This window comes from Natator depressus, chromosome 3 (assembly GCF_965152275.1).
Source record: "Natator depressus isolate rNatDep1 chromosome 3, rNatDep2.hap1, whole genome shotgun sequence".
NCBI lineage: Eukaryota > Metazoa > Chordata > Testudines > Cheloniidae > Natator > Natator depressus.
Genome location: NC_134236.1, coordinates 168,611,272 through 168,629,480, shown reverse-complemented (window position 1 = coordinate 168,629,480; position 18,209 = coordinate 168,611,272). Strand labels below are relative to the sequence as shown.

The window sequence follows — 18,209 nt, the reverse complement described above, 5'->3', positions numbered from 1 at the left end:
TCTGAGCACAGAACTTGGCTCCAGATAACAAGTTCTATAACTAGAGACCTGAATTTATCTATATCTATCTTAGGTACTTCTATGGCCCCCCATTACTGTCATAGCTGAGTGCTTCACAGTCACAACATGCGTTTTACAGATGAGGAGCTAAGTGACTTGCCCAAGGTCACAGAGAAGGAACAGGGAACTGAACCCAGATCTACCAAGTCCCAGCTCAGCACCACAACCACTGAATGATCCTTCCTTTCCTTATCCAGCTCTATTGCCCCACTCCATTAGTGCTCACAAGGTGAGAAATCCATCTGTTGGTGAAGAGCCCACACAAAGCCTGCACACCACAGAAACCCCAGAGTACCCCATAGTGAGGATGTGGACCATGCTGCCATGCAATGAGATCCTTGGAACCCCATGTGCACCAAGAAGTTCAGCTATGCACTGGCTGTAGATATGGGGGTGCAGAAGGAGAGCTGGAAGCAGAATCCACATAGGCAAATATCCAGGAGCCCTGTGTGTAGCCAGTGGCCAGAAAGCATGACACAGGTAGCAGAGGGGGAGAGCTACACCCCAGCATCCTGCCCACTGGGTTGGGAGAGGGGATTCCATCCCACCAAACCCTGCTTGTTTCCTCAGTCCATGGGCTGGGGGATTTCACCTTCACAGAAGAGAATGGAGCATCACAGAAAAATATGAACTTCTCTGCTTTCTACTGTACAGCCCTCCTCTCCCCATCCCACCTGCCACAAAGCAGGTTTGCGGCCATTTGAGGCCCACTCCTGCTGGCATTCCATGTGTGTAACCCAGCAGGCATCTCAGTTGTTGGGGGTCTTGCCTTTGCCGAGCCCTGCAGGATAGGGCACAAAATAGGGAATCCTACCTATCGCCTACCCTGCACAGTTCCTTCTTATCAGTAGCCCCCCTCAGGCAGAAGGGATATTAGCTGAGCACAGCCCCAGTGCTACAGTCAGTGCACAATTGCACTGATCTGACTTTACGTTTCTGACAGGTCTCTGACAAGACACGGCTGGTAATCAGTCAAGCAGTCACTCCCTCACATAGGAAGATATCAAACATCTACTGAGACAAGCCTTGCCTTCCCGGCTGCAGGGGCACCCACCCTGGAGGCATTGGCACAGCTGTGGAGCTGCCATACGACAGGAAGGAGGGATTCTCTCGTAGACCCCAGGCAACAGGTTACAGCCACTTAGGGACTTCCCAGAGGGCATGGGAGGCCAGGAAAAGAATAGGCAAGAGGAAGGACATGATTAGACAAAAAAAAAAACCAGAGGGTGTGTAAAAATACTCACAGGAGCTGTTGAAGCCCTAAGGCTACAGTAGTGGCCCGGGGCAGCTCTTTGTGAGGCTTCCTTCCCCACCACCCTAGGAGATCTCCCAGAGTGGTTACTTGGGCTACTTCCAGAGACAAGATTAACCCATTATATGGATTTTGGGCACCATTTCCAAACCTGACTAGACAGCCGAGGACACGTATTATGCACAAAGTCCTAGCCCGGCTGCATCACAATGTTTGTGAAATGGAGCTCTCAAATCCCAAGAGGACAGGGCCCCAGTTCTCCAGTCTGGTTGAGGAGCACTCAGCAGGAGTCCAGACCTGACAGTAAAGGTGCCCCCAAGCCACCCTTCCCTGTCCCCTCTCCCAGTCCTGGGGCTGGCAGGGCACCAATCCAATCCACAGCGTAGACTAGAGTGGATAATTTCTGCCAACTCCCCCCAGGAACCATTATTGCAGCTGGACAAAGACAACTCCCCCCAGCCATACCTTTTTTAAGAGGTCATACCCTCTATGCCAATGACCAGGAGGGGAGGAAACATAGGAATCGCTATGCCTGGTGGGGACGAAGAAGAATCCTCCACTGGCTCCTTAAGCTGTGTTTAGCGCTGTTCTGCACTGAGGAAGTGGTGCAAAATATATTGGTGAATCAGGCCCAAGGTGTTACCACAATGTTAATTTGGCCACATAGCATTCCCTACACATTGCTCCAGTGGCAGAGAGGGGCTGTGCAGGAGCAGCAGCTGGCTGGGCAAGAATGCCCCTGGCACAGCACAGGCTCTAAAACCCCTAACACTGCCCCCTTATGAACCCCAAAAGAGGTGGGGCTGGGAGGACTCTGGAGATTCTGGGTTGAGTTACAAGCCATAGGCAGTCTGGAACATCCTGAATCCATAGGGCACAAAGCTCTTGGAGATGCAACACAAGATCAGACCCAATCTCCTCCTGCTTCGGCAACTGAGCTTATAAATTCTTCTACCCAATGAGATGCACAGCTATTCATGCAAGCAGATCCACAGAAGTCATCCCATGAAGATCTGTGGCATCTTGAAGTCAGTAGGACTGTTTGCATGATTAAGAATTGCTTGGGTGAGTAAGTTATGTAGGATTGGGATTTAAGAGCCCAGGTAACCACTTTGTGGTCACACTCCTATGTATGGAGTACATCGCACCATCTCCCCTTGTTAAGCCCCAAGTTACTGTGACAACACTTCAGTAGAGTTTGAACCCAGCATAGGCCTTTACATTTCAGGTAAAAGAGTAACCCTCTTAGTTGATATCTGTAGCAGTCTCTTATCCTATCTGCAGACATAGCACACTTAGCTAGTGTTACATTAGTTACCTGGGCACTGAACTGCATAGATGGCACGTTACAACCAATGGCAGAGTGCAACATGGTTTGGGATGTTATGGAGGCCAAAAGCATAACTGGGTTCAAAGAAGAGTTAGATAAGTTCATGGAGGATAGGTCCATCAATGGCTATTAGCCAAGATGGTCATGGATATAACCCTGTGCTTTAGGTGTCTGTAAACCTCAGACAGCCAGAAGCTAAGACTGGATGACAAGGAATGGATCACTCAATAAATTGACCTGTTCTGTTCACTTCTTCTGAAGCATCTGACACCAGCCAGATGTCAGAAGACGGGATACTGGGCTAGATAGGCAACTGGTCTGACCCAGTGTGGCCGTTCTTATGTTTTCATGTCACTGAAATAGGCGTACAAAATGCTACCTCCTCCCTTGCTGAAATTAACAAGGGGTCCTGTGGAAAAAACAGTATGTAACAATTATGTAATTAATTACACCAAAAAGCATAAACGTAAGGGGAGTAAGTTTAGGTTTGCCAGGCAACCTTAGTTCTGGTATTTCCAAATTTGTGGAGCACTTGACTTTGCAACCTGAAGATTTTTTTTTTAATATAGTATTTTGGTTTTCATTTTTGATAGCAAATGTAGTTATAGAAATGTAGTGCTCCCTTGTAAATACATCTCTCTCAAAACCTCTATAATCAGAGAGTTTACACTCACAGTTTGCATTAGTGATTCCCACAGAGCAATTATTTACTCGATCATTTTAATTCAGGTTTATCCCTACATTGTGCAGACTTTTGCTCTCAATGGTGTAAATCAGGAGTAACTATCAAGGTCAATGGTATTACACTGATATATCCCCAAGGTGAGATCAGCATAAGGCCCAATGTCTAGACAACTTTGTAAGGAAATACATTCTTGGAATTCTTTTCAAAACATGAATAACTATTTCTTTGGGCACAAGTGGCTTAGAGCCTAAACTTAGAGCCTAAATGCAGAGTAGGTGGACACACCCACTAATCACAAAATTGTTGGCAGAATAAGAAGTGCAGTATGAGGTCCTCAAGACAATATTAATCTGTTCAAATGCAAACAGCAACTTATACTGCTAGATAGGTATTGAGGTAGCCGAGTAAAGCCAATGGGATAATATGCTGCTCCCATATCAATGGAGTTGCACAGATGCATATTTTGGCTCAGTATCTATTGAGCTGATTTCTTGGACAGGGATGGGTTGATATTTAAACATCACCACATTATGTGACCTGATTTGCCATGTTAAAATGAATCCTCTTTGCTGAGTAATGACATCTGTGGCCATTGTAATGTAAGTCCTCAATATTCTGCCTCTATAATACATAGTTTTGAACTGTAGAGCCAGGCTATATCTGAAAATAAACACCTAAATATATACATACAAAATGGCCATATTAAGGTTCACATAATAAAACACACACTTTACTGAGACAAAAAGGGTTTTAAAGACTCTACAATTGCTAGGGCATGAGCGAAGCTTCAGTGCAGTACACACATTTCAATGCTGCATTCTAAGCCTACTATTTGCACATAGAGCATGGTACACAGACAGACTGAAAAGAATTGCAGAAGATGCATTTCATCATACTTACCACAAAAAACAAAGGCGACGCTAACTAAAACAACAACTTCAAGTGACTCAGTTTGAATAATTGCACAAAAATGAAAGCTACTTTCAGCCAGCAGTTCGTACAGAGATTAATAGTTCCATGCCAACATTTGTTATTTTACATTGCTATAGTAAATATTTCACAACAGACCTCTACCACCAGAAGAGTTTCAACGGCAAACAGCGATACATCCCACCAACAGTGATAACCCTCGCTCTTTTGCTGATTACATATCTTTAGAAAGATAGTCAAATATCAAATTAAGTCTACAAAATATTTTTTTAAAAGAAACACTTTTGCAAACCATTTTCCCTCTTTGTAAATTAACAGCAATTGGTACAGAACAATGGAGAAGTAATGGCTGAAATGGACAGAATGCATGGAAGCTGTCATGTGTATATTGTACATAGCATCATTCTGTACCTGTCTGTCTATGAGATAATGTCCAGACTGAAAGTTAAAAAAAGAAAGCATGTTAAAGCAAATGTGGCATCTAGAATGAAGTAACTTTCCAAAATTAAAGTTATCAGTCAATAAAATTAATATTAAAACTTCACCCTGTACAAATCTGCAAAAACCATATAATGTACTATTTTTTTTAAAAAAGAACAAAGATAATAATGTTTAACAATTAGACTTCATTTAATTGTTTGTTTTTCCCTTTCTGGTCTTAAAAAGAAACCCAGTGAAGAGCCTGTTTTGGGGTACATTAGTTATATAGATCTTCTGGCAGTTTAAAATAAACCACTTGATTTATTGATATTTTCAGCCATCAGGAGTTTTAAAAGCATTTGACCAGACCTAATTTTATGCAAAGTCTTAAGGGTATGCATTACAAAAATGCATTAACAAGTTCTCTAGCAAATAGGTTTCATTAAGATTTGTTTTATGATCTTGTTCTAGGATTTAATACAGATTGATTGATTGATTGATGAGTTGAATTACTACCATGGAACTTTTGGGGGTGTACAGAACATTAATTTTAAAATGCATATCTATCATCCTTATAATCTATTCTTTTTTTCTTACTAGATTGGGTCATACATTTCCAAACACTAAAAATTAGAAGCTCTTAACTTAGTAATAACTAGCAAAGAAAAATTTCAGTATTCAAATTGGGCAAAATATTGGGATAACATTAGCTTACTAGAGAAGTAAAAAAGTTATGTTGCAAACTCCAGGTCTGTGCTGCTCCCAGTGAAGTTAATAAAAGAGTTTTGCCATTGACTTCAAAAGGAGCAAGACCAAGCAAGAACAAAAACAATTGTTTCTTCACACTGGCCCTAATTCAGCAAGGTATATGAACATGTTCATACTTTTAAGCAGCTGAATAGTCCCGGTGAAGCCCGGGAGGGATTACTCATATGCTTAAATATTTTGATGAATCAGAGCCACTAGGCCCAACCTAAAGACCATACCTAAGCAAAAACTCCCTTTGGATGGAATCTTGCCCACACAGGCTTGCAGGATTGGGTACTTAAGGAATGTCAGCTTTATGCATTTACATTTAATAAATGAGTAGAAAGTTAGTTCATGTATCAGATGCCTACTTTGTTTAGGTGAAATTCACTTTGCCTTATGCAAGTGAAGTGACAGGGACTGGAGGGAGGTAAAATTCACTTTCTAGCCAACACCACTCCACAGATGCTACTACAATTTATGAGGTGAAATAGCAGCCTTCTCTGCAATTTCTTCAGGGCGTTAGGCCCTGGCAGCCACATAATTGACAACTCCACTGTCCCCAGTGCCCCCTCTGCATCGGCCTATGTGGGATTAGCATAGAGACCTCTGAAACCAATGGAGTTATAGCGCCTTGAACCAGTACAAAGGAGTGGAAAAACAAATGGTCTGCTGCTCTAGCTTTCCCATTAGTCCCTCTAGAGGCTTTAACTGGTGTAGACATTCTTCCACAGACACTCCACAGCAAAGTCAATACCCTCTGCCACTTGCAACACCTGTTTAAAGGTTAACTTTGTTCATTCCAGCAATTTGTGTATCAGAGATACTCACTGACATGCATGGCAATATGCAGCCGAACCTCAGTCAGTCATGCTGGAATGAAATTCACAAGCAGCACAAGGCATAGGCACCCATTTACGTTCTCAAAAAACAGCTTAAATGTAACAAAGCCTATGTGCCAGCCCACTGCACTGAGTGAATTTCACCTACTAATGGTTGGGAGACATTGCAGAATTTGAAGATTATCAAAATTTGTGAATTAGCAGACACAGATACATGATAAAAAAAGAAAACAAATACAATGGACCCCAAAATATACTCAGTTCATTTATTTTGAAAACCACAGTTTAGTTTAATGTATGAAAACACTTATAAATAGTCATTTATCTGAATTACAGTGCACTTAGTAGCCCCAGTCATGAACCAGTCATGACCCCCTTGTGCCAGGCATTGTACAAACAGTAAAGAACAGTCACTGCCCCAAAGATCTTACCATCTACGTAAATATTTCATAGTATAGGAAGTTATTTGCATAACTTGTAAAAGTAAGTCTTAGTAAAGGGATACCAAAATGCAGCACTCTGCTGCTAAAGCCACACTGTCAGGTTAAGATCTTTTTTCATGTTTCCTATGATAATAAGAACAATTTAGATTATTAAAATACAAAAAAACTTTAGAAATTCAATTAGTTTATTCCACTCTTTATGCTATTTGCTGTTACATTTCTCTCAGATTGAGCAGAACATAGCCTGGCCAGTTTCATTTTTTATCTTGCTAGTTAATTTCTCTTGCAAGCCTCACGTATGGCACAATGTTGCAAGGTCTGGTTTGCAGACAGTAAAATGGAATGCTTGTTTGATTTTTTTAAACTATTTCCGTTAGAATTAACAATACAATCATGGAAACAATTCTGTCATTCAGGATTTGCAAGAGGCTTTTTTTTAATTAAAAAAAAATCTAAATTTAGGACCAAATTTCATTGGACACTGTCTTAGTAAATCTTTGCTGAGAAGAGGTGTCAAACCATTTCTGAGTGGGGCGGTTGAGAGATTTGTCTGATTCACAATGTGACAATCAGCTCTGAACCCTTCAAGAGGAATCCACATTGGTTACTAGAGACAACAGGATTCTACTCACCATATCCCTTAGCAGGATGGGTCTTGGTAATGTTCTTCAGTACCAAGGGAAAAGGCCTATTCTATTAAATATGGAATAATCAACAGGGCTGATATTCCCTCCCAGAGTACAACCCACAAGGAAAGTCTCTGTGAGGCTCCTCTCATGGAGATCCCTCTATACTTTTCCTTCAAGGGATACAGGATTTGCCCCTGAACCTGATCAGTCCCCAGTGATCAAAGCAGATCTCAGGGGATCCACAGAAATGGTCAACTTCACAGGGGTCCTGGGCTTCCAAACCCTCTCATCCAGGTTCTCTTATTATTCAGCTCCATTAAAGCAGTGTTACTAGGGGCTCCCCCTGGCCTGGCCATGGGAAGTGGGCACCACAGAAGAGATATTAGAGCCCTAGGCTATATTATTTTTTTCCAGGGAATTTTCCTGAAGGGTACAAGGTGCTTCTCCCAGGCCCCACCTCTGCCCTCCCCCACCCAGACTCTACCCCCTTCCTCCATGCGAAACCTAAACCTGCAGAGCATCCTCTCTGAGGTCTAGAGGAGGATGGGAAGGGAGAAATAATGCCACAGAAGTGACTGAGCTAAACCATCAGCACAGGACTGGGGAAATCCGCAAGTGAAGGGTCTCCTGCATCTGTGGATCTAAGAGAGACTATCCAGGGCCATGCTATTTTCTCCTGATTTGGTGCACTGTAGCTCAAAAAAGGTCTGTGCAGACCAAAAACTTCTCAGTGCCTCATCCTCTCTACTAATTAATTGTACTAACAACTTAACCCAGATTAATGTTATCAGACCACACAGAAGATTTAACAGTCTGTTTGTGGGGGAAAAGTTACCTGTGCATGAATTTAAGTCCTTTTAAAATATGCTTTGATATGAATACCTCAGTACAAAAAAACACACAAAACAACCTATTGGAAAGACACTTAACTGATTTTTACCAAAGTTTACCCTTTTGAAGCCTGTATTGGCATTCCTAGCTCACCCAAACCTCCCAGCGACATCAATGGAAAAGCTGGGTGTGGGGGAATTGTAGGACTGGGCCCAGATCCTCAGATCCAGTGAGCAAGGACAGATGCCCCCCAAGCTACCTTTCACCTACCCAGCAGTCCCAGAACTGGGGGGAATAGAAAGAGCCTTCTATGTGTCTTAGAGCAGTGCCTGGGCTGCTCTGAGTTACTCCCATTAGAGTGGCCCCCCTCTCAGCACCCCATGACCTGTTCATTATTTGTATTACAGTAGTACCTCAAGACCCCAAACAAAACCAAAGCTAGATTGTGCTAGGCCCCAGTTTGAGGCAGCTTTGGCTCAAAGGGGACTTAGGCAGAACCAAGAGTCTGGACCTTGATGTATAAAATTTTGACACATCCTTTTCAAACAAGAAAGATAAGATTCATCTATGTTATTGCCTAAACATTATCTTATACAAGAATTGTTTATTTTGTTCTATAAGCATTTGAAGCAAAATTGTTATACAAAAGAAAACACATGACTATTTGGTGCACCTCTCTTATTTACTGTATTATTTAGCACCATATTATTGTACATTGAGAAGTCTATAAGTAGTTGGTAAAAGATTTATATATGGGTAGATTCATGGGTATTGGAGCAGAATTTTTATACTCAGGTAGGTATGCCAGTGTCTTTCAGCATATAAATAGATTGACCTTGAGCTAAAACTAATTATAACATATTAGAAATATGGCATTATCAATCTTTGTTTGCATAATACAAGTAGCTCAAGGGTTTGAAGCCACACTGGTCTTAATGTTGTATGATCTGAAATCTGGAATAGATGTTTTTTTTAATATTTGTTTAGCTATGTCATCGTCTGGACAAAGCTCTGGTTTGGTGATATATTTCCTTACTTTTATTGTTAATATTCAGAAGTGTCTGAACTCTATTGAAATTCAATAGTCATTAGACAATAGGGCTTGATTCTGCAGCCTTTACAAGGCAAAACTCCCTCTGATCTCGATGAGAATTTTGCCTGAGTAAGGATTGCAAAACTCAGGCCTATAATTCTGTAAACTTAAAGGATTTTTTCCCTCTAGATTATTGATAAAGCATTAAAATATCATTTTATAAAACTGAGTTGCCTGTAACATACTGCACCATTTGAATGGAGTGCAATGGCTGCAGACCAAGATGATAGCTGTGATACTGTTATAGCATGTTGTATACCACAGGGATATTGTGTTACCACAGGAAAAACATGAATATGACATTAGCAATATCCATCAGCAGCCTAGTGATTTCTTCCGTACTGAACTATTTTACAGCATAGGCAATTTTCCGCCCACAGGGTGTTCTGGCCTTTTTAGCTTTTTCACTTCTTCAGAACCAACCAGAACAAACCCTTTTTGTTCATCAAGCCTGACTAAGTCCCATGCACAACATTTATTTTTCTAACTATATCTGGGTAGTTCAGAAATACTGTTTTAAAATATTAAGCATAAGACAAGCTGTTCACCAGCAGAATTGTAAACAACATATGTGTGGGGTGATGCATGCCTATGCCATCCCTGGAGCAGCTCAGGGAAGGGATTCCTCTTCGCTCCACTCTGAGGGCAGTAATTTACTGTAGCTTTTTAAATGTTAATTCCCCCTTCACTCTGTCTGGCATGTAGGGGAAAAGACCCATTGCTCCCTATCTCCCTGCTTTTCTCAGCCCACTCCTACGCAGGGCTGGGGAGACAGCACTGACCTTACAAACCTGCTCTTTCCTGCACCTGGGATGGCAACTCAGGCAAGCCACATTTGCGGGTAGGGTCGGGGAAGTGCTTAAACTCCCTTATCCCAAATCACTGCACATGGGTATGACAATCTTTCCTCCTGAAGACAAGCTATAGACATGAGCAAAACACTACGCCAGAATGAAAAGACCTGAAAAATCATGCACAATAAACTTAAAACCACCAGTTCTTTCAAGCACGCATATTCTCTTTATGAGCTATACTTGGCAATGGAGACATGTCCGCTTTCAAGCTTCACATCTCATATCAAATGCTGTTCATAGAATTACATTTTAAACTAATGGTGAAATGGCATAATTAGTTGTGTGTTTTGATTATTGCTCCCAATAAATGGTTGCAGATAATTGCTTTATTACTGTTATCTAGTCTCATTTAGGTAGCTAGCTTCTCCGTGTCTCTAAAAAGAGAGAGTACAAATGTGGTCCTCAATTAATTTGTGTCTCTGATATAAACAGAGTGGTTTCTATTCTACGCCCCCTTCACAGCAAGGTCCATATGCATCACACCAATTAGTCATAGAACTGACACTAATGCTAAGTCCCTCACATTTCAGTGGGAGAACAGACTCCCAAGAGCATGCATTTGTGTATGTTTATCTACTCAATATTTGGAGGCAGTGGGTAACCTGCTCTGAGCTGCCAGCTAAGTACTAACTTGATAAAACTCCCAACATTTCAATGGCAAATCCCATCATTTTATATTTATTTCTCGTCAGTCAGATGTGACCCAGCCAAATGTGACTGAGCAGGCGAATAAAGGGAGACCAAAACCTTAACTTTTATGTGGCCACTTTAGCTTCCCCTGCCTCACAGCTTGGGTACAGGAGGCATAGCGAAGACTACAGCCCAGTATTCTCCTACCAAGCAGGTGGGCCAGGAGAAGGGACAGAGGAAGAGGAAATGGGAGGAGCCTTGATTCCCCCATGCCTCCCTTAAACTGACCAGCAGAGCTGAGCCAGCACAAAGTGGGGAAAGGACTTCACTCAATTACACCCTCTTAAGAGCAAGGGAAGGGACTGTAACTTGAGTCACAATTCCTCCTTAGTGTGGTACAGCTGTGTGCCATCCCCTCCTACAAGGTTGAGCCTAGAGGTTCAGTCTAGTATTATTATAGCCCTCATGAACTAATGCACATCTGAGAGCAGGGGCCTGCTCTTTTTATTAGTCTGTGAAGCACCTTGCTCACCCACAGCGCCATATAAATTATAATGTCAAGGTAACTTTTGACACTGCTTCAGATGTTTGTGGGGGTGTAGGGATGGAAAACTGATCAAATGTTCAGGTTGATGACTCATCAGTTCTGCTGAATAAAGTGAGAAGTTGACTTTTCTCATGATGAAATTATTCAAAGACTCAAGACAGTCTCTAGGAAAAATTTTAAGTAACTGAAGTTGGAAGATTAGAGGTTCTATTTCACCACAGCCAGCCAGGAGATTTTGTTTTTAAATAATGGGATTTTCAGTAAGAATGGATAGTATTTTTTTGTTCTAAGAATACAGTAATCAAACATTTCTCTAGGAAGAGAGTGGGGGAAGGCAACCTATTTAGAGTGTCACAATTATGTGTGAAGATGCATTGGTAGTACCCAGATTGTCTGCACTCCTGGACTTTCTAAAATGCTGTTGCTTCAATAAGAGCCTTCAGTTTTTTTTTTTTTTTTTTAATTGAAAATCGTTCCTTGGAGTGATTTGAGTTTCCAGCCCAAGATCAAATGAGGAATTGCCCTTCTTCACTTTATCATCATGTAGCTGATTATTTTTAAATAGTGTAATTCAATAATTGTGTTTTCTTGATGTGGGGGCCTGATTCTACACTCTAACTTATCCAAGTCCTTAAATTGCTTAGTATCCTCAGTGAAGTGAACGGGAGTTAAAAATTGGTAGAACTTAGGCCAAGATTCCTGCAAACGTATATGTTCTTCGTTTTAAGTATTATGCGTAATGTTTGCATGATTGAGGCCTTTAAAGGAAACAGCCTTTTAGCAAACTCCAGATCACATTAATACATATTCACATGCAGTTGTGCAATTCTAGACATTTCCCCTTGCAACAATATACTGATTACTGTATTCTTGAAAAAATTATCCATCCTTAGGCTCACAAAATTTCAAATACCGTTTTCTTTACTTAAAAAAGAAACTTAATTTCAACTCCGCGAGATAGACCTCCCTGATCTTCCAAGATGACCTGGGGATTTTTCCTTTTTTTCCTAGAGACCATCTTGAATTTCGAAATCATTTAGTCATTAAAAAGCAATTTCTTAGACCAAAAGAATCTCCCTGACAGTCAATTGACTTCTTACATACCCTGTATTTCCTTGAAGTCTGTGGGATCCTTTGGGTGAGTGTAAACTACTTGAATTAGTGAATTCCACAGGATCCGGCCCATAGTATGGCTGATGGTTTTGACATTTGGCTATAGAAGAACTACAACATTTTCAGTATTCAATTTAAACCATATACAGGCTAACACCTATTCACTCGTTACTGTTACAGAAGTGACAGGCAGCTATTTAGATCTAATAGACAAATGTCCTGAATGGCTGATATATGAGGTTATCCTGCATACACTGCTGTGTATAAGGAGAATGCCTAAGAAATATACCCCCTCCTTAGACACCCAGACCCAGGATAGGCTTTTTGCTGTACCCTTAATTTAAACCGACCCACGGATCGTATCTGTGATTACAGCAGCCCCGAACTCTTGTCACCCTGCCTGCCACCGGAGCTAAGAGGTAGAAGAGAATTAAGCCAACAGCAGAGAGATCTCCTGGCAAGCAAATGAAAACTAAGGCGATCGCCAGCTACCAAACAACCGTCGCGGGCTCTGCCAAGACAGGCACATTGGGTCGCCTAGCCCCGAAGCAGCACGTCCCAGTGGAAAGGAAGGACGCAGCCCCTGAGCAAGGAGGAGGGCACCACCAGTGATGTGGGAGAGGCCTGAGGAGGGGGCCGGGTGCAGTCCCAGCTGCGAGGAGCGGGCGATGAGTCTGAGCCTGAGCATGGCGGGGTCTTCACTGGGGCAGCATCCAGGCGGTTCTAGAGGGTGCCCGAGCCTCTCTCCCGCAAACCCGTCTCCCTCTCACATCTCTGCAGCAGACACTTGAGCCCCGCAGAGCAGCGTCCCGGGGGCTTTACGCCAGCTCACGGGGATTTCGTGCAACCCAAGAGCCTGGACTTCCTTCCCCACCTCCCCCCTTTGGAGGGTCCGATCAGACTCTCCCCTCTACTTTCTGCGGGACTTTGAAAAGGCATCGCCGGCGGGATCGCGCCACCAAGGGCACGGGCATAGACCGCTTCATTCAATCCCCTCCGAGCCGTGATGGTTGAAAGCCAGTTGGGCAGCCCCCGGCCGGAGACCGGCTGCAGGAAGGACTTCCTGGGTTTTCTTTGCCACTGCCCCCCCTGCGAGCCCCAAGCTCAGCAGCATTTCTGGCCGCCCCGGAGCATCTCCTGTTACTGGGCGTGCTGCTGGTGAATGCTAATCCTCCCCTTACCATTAGATCTCCGCACAATGTTCTCCAGAAAGGTGTTCTGGGGAGCCACCAGCCCTCTCCTTCCCCCAGCCATAGTCATGTCTTCCGGAGTCCAGCGCGGAGGCTTGGATCAGGGCTGCGCGAAGCTCAGCGCTCCCACTCCACGCTCTTCCCGCTCTGAGCGCCTCATGCTCTCCGCTGGGACCCCGCCGGCTCTGCAGCACCAGCTTCTCCAGCCACCCACCCTCCCACTGCATCCCTGCCGCTGCTTCGGCCGCCGCCTGGACCGGTCCGGCAGCGCCCTCTGCTGGGCACAATCTCAGCCATTCCCAGCCACGGTCCTGGTGCTCAGGCTGCGGGAGCGCGAGGAAGCTGGAGTAGACAGGCAACGCCTGTACTGCAGCACCCCCACCTGGGCACAAAGAAATATGGCGCGACTGGACCGACTTCCCTTCCGCAAAAGAGCCAGCATAAAGGGAAGGGAAATCCTAACGACACACTACTAGTGTGGAAATGTAACCTGCACAGCTGGGGGGCAGCTTTGTAAGACCAGCGCCAAGGTCCAAGCTTAGGGTAAAAGTCATGGGAAACCCCCAAACATATCAACTTCAGGTGAATTTGCTTTGAATTATAGAGATCCTTCAAACCTGTCAGGCAAAGCCTAGGGCATGAATCTAGCCAGCCAAGATAGAGGGCTGGAGTCACCCTCACAACCTTGTAAATTAGGAAATAGCACCAATGGTTTTACAGTGTTGTAATCCCAATGTAAGGGAAAACGGGGGAAATAAACCCAGGGCTTCACAGAGTTCTAACAAGAGCTGACTACTACACCAAATAATGTCTGGGTAATCATCTCTGCTCTCCCTAAGAGCTATCCCCCAAAACTTTCACTTAAGAGATAAATAATAAATACACCCTTTACCAGGCACACTGAGAACCTCAGGTGGAAAATACTAATGAAGTGCAAAGTATTATGTCAAAGTGCTTTAAGAACATTAAGCCTCACAACACCCCTCTGAGGGAATTAAGAGTTACTGCCCCTGTTTTACAGATGGAGAAACTAAGGTCTAGAAGTTAAGGACTCTGATTTTAGGGTGGGTGCCCAATTGAGATATCATGGGCTGATTTTCAGAATAGTAGTCACAAGGCCAGATGATCCTCAGCTGAACTCAGTAAAGCTACACCTTTTATAGCAGTTGAGGATCTGCCCCCTCTTTAGTAATCATTCTAGGTTTTCATTCATTCCTAAAGTGACTTATTTTAAAAGGCCGTTTTGTATTATGTGGCTAAATATCAGCTCAGTTAGAGTGAAGAGATATATTTAAATAGTGTAAGCTTTGATAGGTCAAACTCTTTGAAACATTTGTAAAGGTTCCTCTTTAATGGATTCAACTATTCTTCCCCCTTCACCATTCTAGTGATAAATGGGAGGAAGGGCATACTCAGCTCTCTTAATTTAAAGAAGACAGAGGTACATATCTTGTTCCCAATGCTGTTGGCTCTTACTATCTATAGTGCCTTTTAAAGTGTAGTTCCTTCAGACTCTGCTTCCTTGTGTATATGCAACACACCCACAATCTCTCTCTCTCACACACACACACACACACACACAGGTTCCACCCTGAAGAATCACTCTATGGAAGTAGCATTATGGGGTTCCATGTTTATTGCCTCAAAGGGCCAATTTTTTAAGAGGTAGTTAGGTGCCTAAAGATGCAGATAGATGCCTAGTGCCTAGGCAGATGCCTAGATGCCACAATCATGCATCAAGAACTAGAATATACAATCCACTCCTGCTGGCACCAACAGCATAAAGCATCCCTAAAGACATTTTAAACCAGCCAGCAGAATATTTCCCCAGGTCTTCCTCCTCCATTATCTCTGGCTGCTGGTGTAACCCAGCTGGGCAGACCCAGGATCGGAGGAGCATACAGGTAAAGTCACCTTTTTACACATACATACACCTTCCTGAACTACACCAAGCACTGCTGGCTGCAACTCACGTTCTGGACATTAGTTAATTCATTTTGCAAATAAGAATTCCCTTCCCTCCAAGGAAGGGATTTTCCAAAGACTACCATCTATATAGATTCAACATAAAAGGCTACTATTATGATTATGGAGGGTTCTGTACCCGTTGTGCTCTAACTTTGCACAGTTTAAATGGCTATACAAGGTGGAAAGCAAGCAGACTTCACCCACAACAAAGCCTGGTTACTCAGGTTTCGTGTAGATGAAGTAAATTTTCCCTTAGTTAATATGTGGATACTGCACTGGTGCTTCACACTGGACAGTCCAAGTTTGAGTCTAATTTAACTCCATTTCTGGAAAAATTTAAACTGTTACAAAGACAGATGCATTACCTTGCTTGGATCATCCACCTGCCTTTATAGTTCAATGGCCTTCTGAAGAGACCACCATTCAGGTATCTTTAGGACTTTAAAATATAAGGTGCTGTTTTTTGTTCAGTAAAGGCATTTGGGCAGATCTTAAAAATGGTATAATCCTGACACTCCCCCTTGTTGGGAAGAGCTACCAGCTGTCAGTCCAAATCAGATTGGCTGACATGTCCAGCAAAATAGGAACAACATTCACTCATGTTTTATTGGGCTATCATTTTCATTGGTCTGAAAGAAAGTTATAGATCATTTGTACAACTCTCTCCTCCTCCCCCGCCAAAAAAACCAGTTAAAATTGAATATGCCTTCAATAATATTCAGAGCAGGTATTCTAAAAGAAACTGGAAGTGACATTAGACAGCTCACTGATGGGATAACAGCTATTAATCTTTTACAAGGACTTTTCTCAGGTACATATTGGTCATATTCCATTGTTTATGAGGTACAAATTTGAGATGGTTTGTGTTTCTAAACATAAAGGATATAAGATTAACATCTGGAGCCCACTTTATTTAAAGGGAGTGAGATGACTATACAGTATTATACACATGTACATGTATCAAAGTTTGCCTTTCCCTACCAAAACCTCCCAGGGGAAGTCAGCCATGGAAACACAGTTTTTCTACTAGAACTTGTCCATGATGCTAGAACTCAAGAGTGGATTGCAACTTGGCCCAGCTAACATAACTGTAGGCTCTAGCACTGATGCTCTCACACATTTGTCAATACCAGAGTATATAAACAGTCATTCCTAGAACAAATGTTTGTAGGGTCTTATAACGCCTAGAGGCCTCCTGACTCCACCTTGTGGTAGGAACACGACCCTGGAGCTCCTACCAATCACTTTGCAAAGATTTCAACAAAGGCCACCCTTGTTGAGGGCTCTTTTACTTACTTAGAAGCTTCAAACCACCCCATGATAGCCTTAAAGAAGAGTCCATATGTCACACCTTAAGGGTTCTCACATGACTCTTGTTGTTGTTGACTCCCTATGCAGACCTTTCTCCCATCTCATACAGCTTACTCTTCTGGGTCTAGGACACACATATGCCCCAGATGAAGCCTGAGAAATAAAGAAACTTAAAACAAGGTCTTCCCAGACTAGGAAGAAGCAACAGTCCCACACATTTAGTATACATCCCTCCCAAGCTCCTCTTGTTAATGCTAACCTGGGTTTCACAGCTATCCTGTCCCTTAGGCAGGATAGCAGGCTCCAGGGCAATGCCCCTGAGCCTTTCCCTCCTCACTCTCCCAGTAGCACTTCTACTTCCCTTACCAGTGAACTCTCAGCCCTCCACAGGAAACTTCCAGACGCTTCCTCCTACTTCTTGGTTCATAAAGGGAAGCTAGGGGCTCTCCTTAGCTACCCCTGTCTGCACTTCTCTGATACATGTCACTCTTCCTCTCTAACCCAGAAAGGGCCTGCAGAAAATATTGCTTTTTACCCTACCACTTCCTCTTATTACCCTCAGCTCCTTTTTTATGATACTCCTAGCCGCTCTCCAGCTGGGACAAATAGCTCATTGAGTTGGCTTGGGGGAATCAAGTGAGCTAAACAGTCCCTATTGGGAGGCAGCTACTTCATCACAGGGGACTGGTTCTGTTCCCTTTTAGAGGCCAGGCACCCGGTGACAAGTGTCTATACTAGAACATAAAACTGTGTTAATTAACCCAAGTTAACTGACAATCAAGTTAAAGCTAGTCAGAGGAACACAGCTGGATTCTGGTTAATTTCCAGTGCAAGGTGAGCAAGATATCTGACTTCAGCAAGAACACAAGAAATGATTATGTCTATAAATCTATATCGGAGTGGCTCGTGGTGTTGGGGATTGACTGGACCAGTGACCAATGCAGAGAGAGAATCAAGCACCTCAAGACTGATTGCTGCCCAGTCAGGTATGCTATGGTAACTCTGGGAACTCCCCAGCTTCCTTTCTCTTCTAATGTGATTTTACTGGGTGCTGAGAACTTCACCAAGCACACGACAATAGTGCACTCAGTGCACTGACAATAGGGCATGACAATCTGCTGAGCAGTAATGGCATCCTTATCACCCCCAGTCACAGACACTGCTGGAGGTGAGCCAGCTGCGAGATGAAGCACACAAAGTGACCCCAATGCTGACACCAGTCCCTGAAGAGGCAATGCCTCTGGAGCACCTACAGCACCTCCTGGATCCGTATTCAGAGAAGCTGTTTGGGCACAGTCCTAGGGAATGGCCCATAGTGGAACCTGCCACAGAGA

General features: G+C 43.3%; 1 protein-coding gene across 2 annotated transcripts in view; it reads right to left on the bottom strand.

Moving 5' to 3' along the window:
• KCNH1 (potassium voltage-gated channel subfamily H member 1) overlaps nucleotides 1-13,815 on the bottom strand; it is a 308,739-nt gene extending 294,924 nt beyond the window's left edge. Inside the window, exons 1-2 of one of the 2 annotated variants that reach the window (XM_074949315.1) lie at nucleotides 13,588-13,815; nucleotides 4,669-4,695 (exon numbers count right to left, since the gene is read on the bottom strand). In XM_074949315.1, the coding sequence (XP_074805416.1) occupies nucleotides 4,669-4,695; nucleotides 13,588-13,666 (106 nt within the window). In that variant the 5' untranslated portion in view covers nucleotides 13,667-13,815. The remainder of the gene's footprint in view (nucleotides 1-4,668; nucleotides 4,696-13,587) is intronic. The other variant, XM_074949316.1, reaches the window with a different exon arrangement.
• Nucleotides 13,816-18,209: the final 4,394 nt, after the last annotated feature.